We start from the raw sequence: 16,370 nt of genomic DNA on the forward strand, positions 1-16,370 counted from the left end.
CAGTAAAAAAACGAATGTTTCTTACCTAAAAAAAAGACTTCTGTTTTAATGGCTTCAGCGTACCTGGCGTCGCTTGCTAACGGAGCAAAACTCATCACTTCAGAGCACTTTCGTTGACAATAGTCAATACAGCAAAACCCTTCCTCGCACGTTCAACGGTTGATTCTGGATGTATAAAATTCAGTCCACTGGGAAAGCGGGACACTGTTGTAAGGCAGGACACCGAAGATTATGATGTCCGATCGAACCTGAGGGTCCAAAAAAAGCAGCATTCGAGCGAAGCGGATGACACAATACTGGGCAGTGCTCGTCACGGCATGACTAGACTACAAATCCTTTCAATTTGATGGACTTTCCCTTTCTAGCTGAAAAAGTACACCGAATCGAGCACCTTGCGTAGATCGAAATCACCCTTGTCGGGGCACTGCTGCAGGATGCGGTTCAGTTTGCGCTTGGTGAGATCAATTACCGAACCATCATTACTGATTTCACTGGTGGGAAGAAGATAGCAATAGCATTTGGTTAATATTTTTTGGGATGTTACAGGAGACTCTATTGAAAAACTGCAAAATCCACCCCAATACGAATGCAATGGTGGATAGTAAAAACGCGCGAAATCTGCGGGAAGCGCAAGATCCGCTCCAACTGTAATAGCCTTGTATTTTGTGCACTTACTTTTCATCGTAGCTGTACTTTTGTACCAGAAACTTCGACAAATCTTCCAATATCGGTTCGGAATGCAGGGCAACAAACTGTTCGCGACAAATCTATTGGGAAAAAGAAATTAATAACCCGAATTAGTCAGCTATTTTACCTTCCAAAAACCTTCCCACTTACCCTGTTCATCGTTGGCACGGTGCAGGCATGCGTCCAGTAGCAATCGTGCACCGAAATGAACGTTAATCCGGCCCGTTCACAGTAAAGCGACGTCAGCATCATATGGCTCGAGTCAAGCGAATGTACAAAGTTGGGCGGAAACGCATTCTTCTGCTTCATTATGTTTGGTTTCTCGTACGAATCCATCGCAAAATGTTCTGGCAGCTGTACCGACTTGCTGGAACCGACCGGTCGATCCGCACGATTGTACGGTTGAACGACGGGCAGGCCGAGCGGTGTTACCCACTCTACGTTCTGTGCACAAACGGCCGATATTAACCGTGCACAGTCGGTAAACCAATCCTGTATTTCCTTGGCCGAGGTAAACATTTCACTTAGCGCATCGAACGTTTTCACGGTAAGATAGCTTGAGGCGGGCCAGATCCATTCTTTGGGAAATTCATCGATGTATTCAAGCTGGCGGGCAATCTGCTTGCGGGCACCGTATCGTGTTACACCGTACACGGTCGTCATCACAGTTTGTTTGATAACCTTGCGCCGGATGAAACCTTCCAGCACGGCTGCCACCTTAACGTTGTTTTGGGCATCTTTGGCTCGATTTTCTTCCACCAGTGCGGCGACTGCACTGTATACGTCTTGTGGAACGTCCGCTGGCGCTAGATTGACGCTTATTGCACCGGGTGTGTCGCGTCCCAGGGCGGCATAGTGTTGCAGTCCGTTGCAGGAACCATCCTGGTGTATTGGGAATCCGCTTTCAAACTCTAAAGGAGTTTTCAATAAAAATCATATAATTATTATCTTTCACATCAAAAATTGATTTCTTCTAAGATCATACTTTCCGGATCCGGGCATCGGTGCACCTTCGCAATCTCCATACAGCACGCCAGCGTTTGCCACGGTTCATCCGAGTTGCTCCACCACATCTTGCCTGTCAGCGGTCGATCGGCCGAATCCAGTATATCTTCCATTATTTCGTCCGCATACTTGAGACGCTCCTCAACCGAATTTCGCTTCTTCAAGCCGGTTAAATTGATGCAATGAAGCTTCAACCACCGGAACCCATCCGGGCCGAGTGGCTTTTTCTGATGAAACACCAACAAACAGCGGGCCAGATCGTGTCCCAGATGGTTAAGGTGCGGCGGAATCGGATAAACTCTTCCCCGGAAGTCAATGTTCTGTGGCAACCAGAACACTTTATCCCGATAGTAGCTTGCCAACGAGAGACGGTACAGTGCGTCACACCACAAGCTGTACATGTCACCCTGCTTCCGTCGATGGTAAAGCCGCTTCCGGAGCAAATGATACTTCTCGTACCCACTCATCTCACTTCTCGGAACCGATTCTACAATCGGTGGCAATGATGAAGGTGGTTCCGGTACGTCCAGTTTCGAATTGCCACCATTATTAAACACCTGTACAATCACGTCCAGAATCTGTCCGTTAACAACCCACGGAATGCTGGCTAGCTGGTTCAATGCATCCAACGTTGGATACATGTCCTGCGGATCTGCATCATCTATCCGCTCCGTTTGCTGGTGTGCTTGGTGTGGCAATCGAATAAGATCGGACTCGGCCAATATGTACCCACCGTTCCGTGGTGTACTCCAGGGCTGCGGTGGACATAGCATCGGGACGAGATTAACGTCAAACTTGAGTGTGTCTGGTTGCGATTTGCGGTACAGCTTCATCAGCACTGGATGCGGTTTTATCTGTTCCTTCGCCATTTTCGCCTCGTACCGGAAGAGGGTATAGAACGCCGGTACCAGTTTTACCTTCCGGTTGGATTTGTTCGTTGCATTGACGTTTATCTTCAGATCACACTTGAGGATGTTGTACAGAAATTTGCCCACCCCGAGCACTGCAGCCTTGGGCCACGCTACGCTCTGTATATCCATACTCGGGCCCGAGCTGCGCGTTTCGTGTACCAGGCGCTGCCAAAGCTGTCTTGGATTGTCGCTCGATTTACCCTCAGCCAGTGCTGTCGCGTATCGATCGTAAATCTCACACGTTTTCCCTAACACTCCGTTCATCCGCTTCTGTTCGACGTGATAGCGGGACTCTACCTTACGGCCAAGTTCCCGATGGAGTTGCGAAATTACGAAACTAAACGTATCCGATCCTTCCAGCAACATCTGTACCTCGTCCAGCAGGATCTCCGTAAACTGTGCCACGGAAAGGGCTTTGAGGTATGGAAACAGATTGATTGTACGGGATGATTTCGTTTCCGTGACCGCTTTGAGCGTATTAAAATCACGATGGAAAGCCATGGCAATCTGTTTGGACCACACTTTCTTCAGCTCGTCCAGTTCTTTGCGCTAGAAATAGAAAAAGGAGCATTCATTACAATTAGAACAGGACTTTCCTTTCGATTCGAGTTTTCCATCACTACTTACATACTGCATCACTTGCTCGGTTGGTGCGGGAAACTTTTCGATGCTTTTCACCGTTAAATAACCGCTCAGTTCAAGGTCAACCTGCTGCTGTGCTAACTGTTGCAGCTCTTCCTTGCTAAAGCCCGCTTTTGAGGTCATTATTTCCGATCCAGCGCATTCTTGCTCGGCGGAAGGCTCACTTCCAATAGGCAGCACGTTCTCGTTCAGCGGATCTAGCAAATGATTGTTGTATGTGAGGATTGGTGCCCGGTATTCGGGAACATAGTTTGGTTCCAGCCGGCGGAACAGCGACAACACAACGTCTAGCTGATCGTGCGAGAATTTACTCTGATCGAGAATATCGGTCATCGTGAAACCTGCCGTGCTTGCTTCCTGCAGGTACTGTTTCGCTTGTTTCAGTACCTCGGCCGTTGGTTCCAACCTTCCCAAGCATTCGAATATTCCGGCGTACATTTGTGCATTCGGTACAATCGAATCCTCCCGCATAACCCTCAAAATGTCCTTGACGCGTGAGAAATTTCCCTTTCCGGCGTACGCATGAATTAGTTGATTGTACGTCCCCACATCAAACTCGCGGCGTTTGCGTTTGTGGCGATAGTTAAGCGTGGTAGCGTACGCACGATTTACCATCCCCGTTGTGATGCAAATGTCCAGATATGCGTTCAGCGTCATCTGGAAGCTACGCTGCCGGGCAAGGTTCTCGATTTCCGACGTTTTGTAATACTTTGAGCAAAACTTTTTACCTTTTTCCGGCCCATCGTGTCCGCCGCCACGCTTTGACTTCTTTGAACTTCCAGGATTTGTGGTCGTTAAATCGATTGGATCTTCAAACACGAGTTCTGCTTCCTCTGGGAGTATCGCTTCCGATTCTAGCAAGCCCACTTCTTCCTCGAGCGCCGGGTCTAGTTCGTCGTGTGCCGCTAATACACCGCTCACGCGAAGTGCTCGGTTTTGATGTACTTCCTTGAGTACATGAACGCTTTCGATAATTTCCGAAAGAACGTCGGGCGATATGTCTGTTTCCTTCATCTCACCACCGATGTAGATGACCGGCGTTTCCTCGAAGTTCCAGTGTGACATATCTGCGGGTAGAACTGGTCCACCCGGAACTCTACTACTCGTGTGAGGTAGTTCCTGTGTATTTGCGATGGAAGACGAAATTGGTGTGCTTTTCGAACAGGCCTCATACGCGATCTGATCGTGTATGAAGTTGGCCAACTTTTTCGACTTTAGCTTCTGTACCGTTGCTTTCGTTTCTTTGGTTGCACCATCTTGCACTGCAAGGAATCAAGAGCATTAGAAAGAAAATTACATTAGGGTGAAATATCGGGCTTCAATACCTGCTAGTAGTTCGGTAAATTTATTCTCATTCGAGCGTCTCCGTTTCGTCTTCTTTCCTCCTACGGTGGAAACAATCTCCGCGGACGGTGTTGTCGAGTGAACGCGTTTTATGTTCACCGTAGCATTACCTAAAATCGAGATAACGAAAAAAGCCGGCTTTACTTCCACTTTTGTTTACCAACGGCGCACGTTTGTTAAAGAATGTGATGATGCAAGAAGGGGGTGAGGATTCGCACAGGGTAGGTGAAGTTCATCTGTCAAGATGCACGCTCTCGCGCGACGTAAAATAAAAACGCAATATCGCGCAAGCACATGTTTTCCCCCACCCGATGATGTAATAATTGGTCTCGCGCTTGGGAGGAAAATTCTTCACGACATTCACAACCCCGAACACACATTTTCCAATCCTCTCGATTGCTGGAATACGATTAGCTTACCTCGTGCTATAAGTAGATCGGGCACTCGCTGCCGGTTACATAAATGGGACAGTTTGCGAAACGGGCAGAATACCACACTGCTGCTGGTTGAGTCCACCCGTACGATTCCACTTTTGTGTGCGAGTACTTTGTTCTTACTTTGTGCTAAACTTCGCAAATTAAGCATTCGAAACATTTTTATCACGCAAAGCCACAAATTCCGTCGCCGTTTGCAACCATCGGTGCGCGCACGAGACCAACGAAAAGAATGTAAACAAACCAACTGTCAAACAAGGGCGAGCGAGTCGAGCTGTCAAACCGTGTGTATGTATCGTTTGTGTTGTGTTTTGTTTGGGAAGCAAAGCTGTGCAATTCTGGTGGTAGAATTAAATAGAATTAAAATAGAAGATTAGTTTGATAAATAGTTAGTTAAGTGGAGTAGGTACATTGAAACGATGTCTAGAAATACAAAAGAAATGGGTCGTTCGCCGTATGTTGAAAGTGTTTATAGCATCAGTTGGAGAAGCTGGAGCGTGCCGCACATATGTTACGAGCGATGGACATAAAAATGGTATTTTTAATATTTTTAAATTCTTATGCCTATTAATATTTCAATAATAGCAGAATAGCAAACTAGAAAAAATCCCGAAATAGGACTGCTTTATGAACTCCATCTAAACCCTCAACGCTCTCATCCCAAGAGCGCACTACCTACTCATCACAAAATACATAAAACCGCCCAAAGAAGATCATTACACCTTCACAAGGCTCTGGCCCAGGGCAATCCGATGTGTTCTTCTCCAGAATGGATAACGTTAATGATGTTGATCACTACACGGTGCATACGGTGCACCGTCTTTCGGTCTTTCATCGCCTCACCATCATTGTAACTGCAGCAAGAGGTGCAGCCACATATGCATCCCTCGCTCAAACCGATGCAGATGCATCCGTGCCGCAGGGATATAAAATTCTTGAAAAAAAAAACTCACCACTCACTGAGGGAGAGTGTTGTGTAAACAAAGCTCGTGCTCGCCTATGCGCGTCGCCAGAGGACCACAAACGTTAGCATACGATCCCTCCAAACACTTACCCAGTCCGGCCTTACTTGTAGGGACGTCGCCTATAGCCTCGTTAATGGGCTGAAAGTAGTCCGATCGTGAGAAGACGATAGCGTCACGTTCTAGCACCAAGCAACTCTTGGGAACAGTACATTACGAAGCACTTACCACATGAGAATAGTAAACTAAAATAAAATATTTTAAATTTCAACACATTAAACTAAATGCTACAACTGTTCATGTTGCCAATGAGAAACAAATATTGAGGAAAAACGAGCCTGAATTGAAGTAAAGTTTGCACAACTTATCCTTTTTGCGTCCAGCACTGTGGTTCTCGGATCTCAGACAATAGAAGTGAAGATCACAGCATCCTTCCTTCGTACCTTCCCTCCTGGTTCCCTGCAACAGACACATACAACCAAGCCAACCAACGAGATCAAACAGCAATCGGACACCTCTCTATTTCTCTCTGTTGCTTTGGCCACACATATGGGAGCCAGCCGCATCCAAACGGCACATAAACAGAGCTGTCCAGAACTGTGCGTTTCATCCGTTGTCAGAGAAAGAAAGAGAGAGCCATTTTTAAGGCGATGATCATCACGCACAAAGAGTCACCGGGAGCTGAAGTCTCGCGGATGGCTCGTCCAGATCCTTCATTCATTCGGCTGCCGTTGTCCGTGGAGATCGTTTGAAGTACTCGGCCGAAGATCATTCAGTGTTGTGCAGTAGTGTCACGGTGCATCGGAGAACAGTTTGTGCCATTCAGTGGACGATATTTAAGACGAGCGTTCTTAGCAGAAAGGTTTTTATTTTATTTTGATAATTAGTTTTAAAGTAATAGAACAAGTTACATAGATGTAAGACAAACTTTGTTAGAACAGTTCATCGAAATGGTTCCTCAAGAAGTACCAAAGAAATTCGATCCGGGTCCTCTTTCCATGGGCATTAATTATCCAGCATTTGTGAGCATGTGTTTTCCCGAGTCCCAAGAGCTTGCTGCTTGAGAGTAGCAGGGGGTCAAATATTATCCAAAATCTAAACATGGGAAACCCTAAACAGACAGGCCTTTGATTAGTCTCAGAGCTCAAGAGCACAGACACACTAAAACCCCAGTAGGAAATGGTTCAATTTATCAATGAACTGTTCGAGTTGCACGAGTTGAATTCGAACACCATATGCCCAGCTCGCTCGTTGAAGATGTTTACGAGTTTTGAGCATCAAATTTTAACCGCCAATCGTCCGTTAGTGGATTTATTTATGGGATCAAGTGCGGTCTTTTTCAATTTTTCTCTCTCCCTACGAGGGGCATCGAGATTCTAGGAGCAAGCGGGTTAAACAAACTGTGTAAATCGATTATCAGTTAGAAAGAAAAGCCAAATAAGACGAAAGAAACTGGTGAGGCAGTAAAAACCAAATCAAACAGAGGTCACAGAGTGGCGATCTTTGCTTCCTGAAGCGGTGATCGTCGATTTTATGTGCACCTTGACTGTGAGACTTAATTTTTGGCATGGAAAGGAAGCTCTATATAGCTTTCCCTTTGCTTGGTAACATTCTCATGAATGGAATCAAATTCATTAATCGTGCGACAAAGCAACTCTCAGACTTCGATCAGAAGATCAGTGCCGTCTATCAGAGCCGTCAAAGAAAGCTGATAGGGAGAGATACACTTGCAACAAACGAAATCGTCATCCTGTGATCGATGATGCGAATGTTGAATAATTTAAAACCAATTTATCATCATTCGTAGTTGAGACTAAAAACAAACACTAAACACACTCGCACGCAACTCTCCTCGGCGTGCGGCAAGCATCAACAAGGAAACGTAAAATGATCGGTCGATCGTCGACAGTAGTACTTGCTCGTGATGTGCAGATTGCTTGTATAATCTTCCATGCATCTTCGGAGCATGTTTTACATAGCTACAAAGGGAGAAAGATCTAAAACGAATCAATATTTTCTCAGAACTCACCATGGTAGAGCAAGCACAGAATCATCCATCCATCCGTCACACATCAACACTTCGCCGAGAGGCTTGCCGAACATGGAAAAGGGTCCGATTGTATCGTGCATGTCCTTCACACTAGCCACACCAGATGACATGCATTAAGTGCCTCATGCAATCCAATACGGATAATAACGACGGGTGTTAAAAATGTTTAATGGAACTGAAATTGCTTTTCTCTCTCTCTCTCCCTTTTCCTTACTTTGCAGCACTTGCACCAGTACTCTGTGCGTGTGTGTGTGAACCGCAACGATGACGACTCAGTTCTGTTGGTTGATCTTGTTGGCGTTATCCACCCTAGCGTATCGTGCGGCCGGTGCTGCACATCCTGCCACAGAAGTTACGTAAGTACAGAGAGACCTTCTGTCACTGTTTCCCTATTCCCTTGGTCGCGTTCGAGAAGTTTTTGGCAAACGTACAGAGCTCCAAACAATCGAAATCCCTCAGAGCTTCGAAAAGAAGACAGTCGCCAGAAGCGAGAAGATGAATGTTAATGACCGGCATCCCTTTTTGGCCCTGGGGTATCGAGTTCAAACAATCAAACGAACTGTCTCAGGGTCTTCTTTCCGTGGCTGTTTAACTCCCGACGAGTTAACCGACTCCGATGCCGATGCCGCATCACTATCATCGGATGGCAATGAACCCGAACGATAGAATAACCTCCAACCGCGGCCAACGTCAAAGAAAGTCTAGCATTCTGGTGGACGGCCGTGGATCGATAACGAACCCGGCTCCCCCATAACGCTCAGCTCCCAATGTGTGTTACTATAATTGATCATAATTGGTGGGACTTAACCCCGAAAACTGGCAGAGAAACCACGGGCCGATATAGCAGACATTGTTGGAAGCACGTTAGTGCTTACTCGTTGGGCAACGCGTTCGTCTTTCTTCCTGACTCGTTGCATTTGGCGTACTTTTGCTATTTGCTTCACGCTTCACGCGCCGCAATTTTCACGCGCATCTTGCCGCGTGCAGTTTATGACCGGCAGAAACGACCCTTTTTTGGTAGGACGCCTGGATGGCCGGTTGCTATATTTACTGCACTTTGCACTGATTTACCGTCTGTGCTGTTCCTGTGCATGTTTATCAAGAGCGATTCGGGGTCTTTCCAGGTCTCCTCTTTGTTCGCGCTGCCGTTGGATTGGATGTGCGCACATGCCAAGCTGCTGTAAACAGGAATTGAAAATGTGTGTCCATCAACTGCAAATGTGCTGCTGAGCTATGGTGATGTAGCGTTAAATATTTGTACACAGTTTGCGAGACATTTGATGGCCAATTTCTCATTCTAGGTGGCATGTTTATAAATGCTTCCATCAAATGGTGCATTGTTGAGACTTTCAAGGCTATGGGAGACTATCTAAAACATGCCGAAATCGTGGGATATCCCTTGTGGGATATTTGGAGTAGTTTAACTTTTGCATAAGACTACATTTTTACATTTTTTTACTCTCCTTTCAAATAGCAATCAAGAGATTCGTGATGCCATCCTATCACTGGTACACTCCTACAACACGCTGGACAACAAGCTGGAACGCCATGAGCAGCGTGAACGGGCCCATGCCGAGATGATTAAGAAGAGCTTGATTACGGTGCAGAAGAATCTGCGTGCGCTGGATCCACTGCCGGGAATGATCGGTCGTTTGGAGAGTCGTACCGGAGACATCGAGACAACGCTGATGAATGTAAGTTGATGCTGTTGGGATAAACTTATCGTGTTTAAGTGTTATCTTTATCATTTCTGTACAATTTCAGCATGATGACAAAATCACCACCTTCACCCAAGAGCAAGTGAAAGTCGCCAAAACGCTGGAGGGCATTCTGAAGTGGCTGACCGAGAACGCGCAGATCTTAGAGACGCGCTCGGGCAATGGAGGAGCGGGCCGTGATGAGGATGAGGAAAGTGTGGCCAACAAGCTGGATGAGGTGGCGACAACTGTACGCGAGTTGCGTCGGGAGTTGGCCGAGCTGAAGAGTGATCGTGATGCTACTGAGGTACTGTTTCTGCATTCGGATGCACTTTCGGATCAATATCATTCACTCTTATCGATCCATTCCTACCCTTCTCAGGACGTTAATCGACAGTTGCTTAAGGAAACGGAGAAACTCGTCAACTCGAAGCTTTCCTCAGCGGATGAAATCATCTCGAAGATGGAAGAGAAACTGTCCCAGTTCTATCTTACCAGCCCGGTCATTGCGACTCAGAACGTAGAATTCGAGGACAAAGTGCTGCGTAAGCTGGAAAGCTTAAGCAACACGATTCCAGCCGCAGGATCGGCCACTACTGACCCATCTTCCCTACCCGACAAGCAATTCATCCAAGGCCTTGTCAACGAAACACTGGAAGCGATCAACGATATGCGGCTGGAGGTGTTGACTGCATCGGACAAGAGCTTCACCAAGACCGCCACTCGCATCAAGGAGAATAACGAAGTGCTGCAGTCATCCGTAGACGAGATACTGAAGACACTGACCGAAGAGTTGACGACAGCTGAAGCGTTCCACAACACGGCACGGGATCAGTTTAATATGATGAACGCAACCATGGCACGGCTGTCCGATTTCCTCCTCAAGACGAGCGATAATATACTGGACGCGAAGCGTGGTATCGATTATGGAATATTGCAGATTACGCGCGACGTTAGCGACGTAATTAAGGCCAGCTCGGGTAACCTAAACTCAACCGTTTCGAAGCGCTTCGATGAGATCGATGCAACGATCCTGAACAATCACAACGGTGCGCTGGCGAACCTTAGCTCGAAGATCGAAACGGAGATCAGCCAGGTGTGGCGTCAGATCGGTATCATGTATCAGGAAATCTCGTCCAGCAAGCAGGCGCTCGATCGGCTTCAGGAGCAGACGGAAACGTACGTAAACGGTACGCTCACCACAATGGACGGTATGGAGGGCAAGGTTTCGCTCATTACCAACCGCATGGCAGAGGTCGATTCGAACCTGAACTATCTGCTCGGCCGCCTTTCGATGGTGACGCAGGAGTTCAATCAGATTAAGCACGGTCTCGGTAAAGCACTGGACGAGATTAAGGACAGTTTCGCGGAGGTACACAACCGTGTCCGAGGTCCGGGACCGCATCGAATCTCGTCGGACGAAGTGGTCGATGATTTGGGCAATGGCTCGGCCTAGTAGCAAGGGAAGGGTACAGAAGTATTCTTTATTAGAAAACCAAAAAGAAGGAAACATACCCACAAACAATAGGCCAATTGAGTGCATCCCTTGTGCGAAAAGCGTCAGCGTTTTAGGCTAGTAGAAGTAGAGTAGATGTAAGGTATTTTTTTAGAACATTTTCTTACAATTGGCAAACGATGTGCTGAAGCGCGAGTTGGCGAGGTGAATTGGCATTTCCCTTTTTTTACACTTTGCTGTATGAATTTACTTACTTAGACTTTAGAAAGTATCGACTGTACTGGTATGGTTAAAGTATGGAGGATGATAGAAAGCTGGATAAATCGTATTGTATTACCGATTATGATGCACCAAATAAAGTGTGAAAAGTGCTTGGAAATGTGGGTCTTAATCAGTGAAAGGTAAGTTTTGTTCATTACCGCTAAGCGAACAACCCGTTTGAATTCGAATATCGACTTTGGTTTAATCGAGGTCGACATACAAATGCTTCCAGGCCTGAGAGTATGCAATGCGCATGCTTCTACAAGTATCAACCGGTATGCAATGTGCAGTACACTCGGTTCGATCGTTTTTTCAAATTCAACAGCATTGAAGCAATGCAAATTATTGTGATTTTATCATTTGCAGTTGCACTGGTGGTTCAACCTATGGACTTAGTTAGCGGCCGGCAAAGGCTTCGGACGGACAGGGAGCCTCCCCGACAGAGCAGTTATGAAACGAATATGAGCCTCGTCTATGACCCACCTACGGCCTCGTATAAAGTTCCTCCTCCTCTATTATAACTGGGCGGGTGGGAGGGAGGGATTGGGTGGTTGAAAGAACGGACTGAATTGTTCCACAAAAATATGCATGGCTCAAGGATGGATCGGTATGCTGCATCCCCATATTCGACTAAAAATGAGCGAGTTATCGCCGATTTTCTGCAGAAAACCTCTTTTTCATTGATTAACTGGGTAGGATCGTGGTGTAATGCTCAATAAAAATATGGGCGGCCTCAAGACGTATCCAACAGTATGCCGGACGCCAGGATCGGACTAAAAACGAGCGAGTTATCGCCGATTTTCTACGTATCGTTTTCGAGCTTTTACGAGCTATAAGCTAAGCATTTCATGAACCGCTAAGTATGCAAAGCGCATAGCACTGCAGGCGGTGTTTTTTCTGCCAGCAAAATTCGTTGTTTTTTTTTCAGGAAAATGCTACCTCTGGCATAAGTATGCTCTCCTGTTACTTGAAAACAAAGTTTGAAGCCAAAATTGCTTGCACTTTCCGATACAAATAAGAACGGAATATTTTTCTCTTCGGAAGGAAAACGTATTTTAGTGCCAAACGAAATGTAATTCTCATTATTTTTTAAAGTAATAAATCCAAAATGGAATGTTTTTTTTTCTTTATAGGTATTAATCAGAGAAAAGGCGATGATACTAAAATTAGGTAAATCACCAAATTAGACCTTCCTTTGCTGATAATGTGCATATTTCTCAAGGCATTTCCTCCAAGTTTTTTTTTTTTGGTTTGCTTTTTGGCGAGGGAGGGATGTCATTGACAAACTGAACCGAGTCCCTGTAGATTTGCATAGACTCTGGCGGGGATGAAAGTTTGGTGGGATTTACCCACCTAAGACGAAAAGGGTTCGCCGTTGAAAAAGCTTTCCCCAACTGATTTTCCTAGAACTATTGTAAGAAGCCCACTTTTTTTCGCTTACTGATACGAGGATAAAGTGGAAAAGGCTAAAATTCACCTCTAGAGTGAGAGAAGTGAAGGACAAAAATCTTCCTCTTTTTAAGCGCTAGAGAAGGACACAAAGGGAAGAAAAAAATGCATCCTTTGAAGTGAAAACTACGACACGTACGACGATCACAGCGAAACATAAAAATGAGGCAAAATTTTATTTGGTTTATTTTGTTTTCTCATTTTTCTCCCTACTGTTAAATTTAAATCAAGTGAATTTGAATTATTTTATAATTTTATTTCTCTGGTTTTAAATTACTTTCAGTATCTAGAATAATTTCAGTAAATTTGTTTCATTTTCTTCCTCCTCCGCTTCTCTTTGCTCGTTTTTTTTCCTTCTTCATCATCTGCTTTTTCGTTTATTTTTTCTTCTTCTTCTGTATTTCTGCAAGCTGCTGGCCGCATGCGGTGGTTAGTGCTTTTCTTCTCTTTCTTTCACCTCTTGCAGGCATTTTATGTGCACCACCGCGCGATTCGCTTTTCTTTGTTTCTCGCCTCGTTTTTCACTACTTTTCTTTCTCCTTCCTTTTTTTTCTTCTGCTTGTGGTTAAATGTTTTGCGAATGCAAGTTTTTTGCTGTATGTATTTTTTTTTTATCTCTTCTCTTTTATGTTATTGCTTGCAGCTATGGTGTGTGTGTTTTTTAATTTTCCTTGTTTTGTTTCGCTTGTCTATATTATTCCTTTATCTATTTCTTTTGCATTTTTGCACGCGTGCTGCTTTGTTCTATGCATTTGCTGCACACACACCCACACACGTACGCGTTGAATAGTGCTGCGGATTAAGCTACATAACTGCAATGTTCTTAAACAATCTTTTTTACAGTGTTTTGTTCGCCTTTCTGCTTGGTAGGATGATTTTAGTTTACGCGGAAATTGATGTTTGTTTTAGTCTCACTTTTTAAATCTATTTTTCGTACCTTGTAGAAGATGAAGCATATGTGGGTGTGTGCGTTTCTTGCTTCTTTGTTTTGTCACTTTGTTTTACGTTTGTGAAAGATTTTCTCCCTAAATGTTCGCTTTTTTTCTTTTTACTTTTTCAACTACAGATATAACGTGCTTCCGGGTGCGTGTAAGCACATTTCTTTTGCTGCTCCTTATAATGTTGTGTTGTTGTGTGTTATTTTGCTTACTTTTATCGGTTCTTCTGGTTCCGTGTTCCGTAATTGAGTTTCGTATTGCGCACTACATTTATTTTTTCCAGTGTTTGTTTTGGGTTTTTCTTTATTTTGGGGTTGTTTGAAAGAATTCTCTATTTTCTTCCCTTACAGCTGTGTGGTTTTGTGTGTGCTTTGCTGTTTTTCTAATTGTTTTTGCATTCGCTAACATTGCACGGTATTCGGTAGTGAGTGAGAGACTGATTTTCCCTGACGCTTTTGGCCCTTCGTTTTAAATTCTACACTGTAGCCAAACAAACGGTGCTCGTTCAGGACAGCCATTTAATCGTTCACTACTACAATCCATCCGTCCCATATCTCATCGCTTTCATCATACACACCTTCTTCTCATCCACTTTATGTAGCGCAGCAATGGATGCCCGCTTTTCATTTGCTTCAGAGCTTTGTGACTTTCAGTTCTCTATTCCGTATAAGTATAACCATAGCTACTAAATAACATGTAAATGGCAAATCTATACACAAAATCAAGTTTTTTCCATTAATAAATAATTCCCCATTCCGCATACGCGGAAAGAAGCAGCTGGTTTTGTGCTCTCTGGCTTTCCTTATAGCCGGGCAGGAAATGAACGAACGAAACCGAGCAGAAGAAGCTTAAGCGCTTAAGTAGAAGTAACCGTAAGCGAGTCCGATTTACTTAACCATTCACACATCGATACTGCTGTCCACATTGACTCCAAATGTGCCCAAATGTGACGCCAAAAAATAAAAACGGGGGGAAGAAAATAGATCGTTACACGATGATCTCTTATCGTTTGATCGATGCATACCCACCAACACATAAGATGTAAGAACTTACAAGAACAAACTATATATACACTACACCATTTTGTACAGAGAGTAGCAGCAGTCACAACAGTACGTACAACGCTACAAACAGAGTAGAATAGCATCGTTTCATCGACGATTGCGTCCGATCGATCTCGCTAATATAGTGAATAACGTCGCGATGAAAAAAATGAGGAGGAGTTTGAGGGTTTTTTTTTTAAGAAACGGAATCGAGTTAATAGTTTTTGCTTCTTCTTTTTTCCAAAAAAAGGCACAGCCAAAATAATAATTTTTAACACACCCGAAACAAACGGATTTTGTCACTAAGCTTCTCCGGCGCGTGCGTTTGCGTGTTTCGATTGTTAGTTTCAGTCAAAAACATTATGTTTGCATCTTCACGGGTTATCTTTTTTCGTTTTTTTTTTTCATTTTTCTTTTTCGTTTTGTACATTCCGATAAATTGTTTTTGTGTGTCTATTTAAGTTTGATTCTTTTTGCTTGACTACTTTTGTTTGTTAGTTGTTGTCATAACTCTTGCTGTGTTTTTTTTTAGTGTTTATCTGCTTCGGTTTTTTTTCTCTATGTTTTCTCTACGTACGAGTAATTTCTCTTAATGTTTTTCCACTTTCCCCTTTACGAGGTTATGCGATTTTTGTTTTACTTTAAACGCCAATGTATGGTTTTCGATATTTATACAAGTTTTGCTGTCCGTTTTCTTTTCTTACATCATCCGAACCGGCCCACAAATTATGGAGCATTTCTAAAATGTTCTATGCCAGTGTGTAAGTGTTTACTTTAGAACGCTCATAGTTGTCGCTACTGGTTGTTTGGCTAATTATGTATTATCGATCGCGTGTGTCTCGTGGTTTTGCTACAAGTTTTGTGTATTATGCAAACTGCGTTTACGTTTTGTATTACCAACAAGTGCATTCAGGGGAAAAACAGGGATAAAGCAAACTACTTTTTATCTTCGTATCCCACCTCCCCTAAGGCAGCAGGTAAAGCAAAAGTCGGTTTTTGGTGAGAAACTATTTGCAAAAAACGGGGAAAATTCTACACTGTACACAGGAAAGAAAGGCCCAATTGTTGTGGTGAAGACAAGCGAAAACATTGGAAAAGTACATTACATGTGTAATTTTGTGAACGTGTCCGTGTGTACTATTTTGCCTCTTCTACTGCTGAATTATGCATAATATTTTCAAAGCCAGTTCCCGCATTAACGCACATACAGAATGCACATTTGACTATTAAATTCGTGTACGATTTATCAACCGCTTTTTTTAGTTGCTGCTGCTTTTATCCTTTTTATTCGTTTTCTTCCTTTTTTACTTTCCATTTCTTTTTTCTTATTATTTTTATAATAATTTTCCAAACCCCATTACATTTTCTTCTTTTTTTAATATTTGTTTATGTGTAGAAAAATAGTATGGCAAAGGTTTTTAACGGTGCAGTTTTGTGTGTGTTTTGTTCTTCTTTTCTATGTGTTTGATGTTATCTTGTTTGCTCTATACA

At 44.0% G+C, this 16,370-nt stretch overlaps 3 protein-coding genes across 3 annotated transcripts in view; 2 read left to right on the forward strand and 1 right to left on the reverse strand.

Moving 5' to 3' along the window:
* LOC126563780 (uncharacterized) overlaps positions 1-16,370 on the forward strand; it is a 347,215-nt gene that overhangs the window by 70,361 nt on the left and 260,484 nt on the right. The window lies entirely within an intron of this gene.
* LOC126563858 (DNA-directed RNA polymerase, mitochondrial) lies at positions 362-5,273 on the reverse strand. Its single transcript, XM_050220636.1, has 7 exons — positions 5,009-5,273; positions 4,571-4,699; positions 3,231-4,507; positions 1,673-3,152; positions 838-1,598; positions 676-767; positions 362-491 (listed from the first exon to the last, which is right to left on the reverse strand). The coding sequence occupies exons 1-7, from the start codon at positions 5,181-5,183 to the stop codon at positions 362-364; spliced, it is 4,044 nt and encodes a 1,347-aa protein (XP_050076593.1). The 5' UTR covers positions 5,184-5,273.
* Positions 8,284-11,196, forward strand: LOC126564472 (uncharacterized). Its single transcript, XM_050221532.1, has 4 exons — positions 8,284-8,391; positions 9,510-9,729; positions 9,800-10,039; positions 10,115-11,196. The coding sequence occupies exons 1-4, from the start codon at positions 8,300-8,302 to the stop codon at positions 11,186-11,188; spliced, it is 1,626 nt and encodes a 541-aa protein (XP_050077489.1). The 5' UTR covers positions 8,284-8,299; the 3' UTR covers positions 11,189-11,196.

The sequence above is a fragment of the Anopheles maculipalpis genome, chromosome 3RL, assembly GCF_943734695.1.
Source record: "Anopheles maculipalpis chromosome 3RL, idAnoMacuDA_375_x, whole genome shotgun sequence".
Lineage (NCBI taxonomy): Eukaryota > Metazoa > Arthropoda > Insecta > Diptera > Culicidae > Anopheles > Anopheles maculipalpis.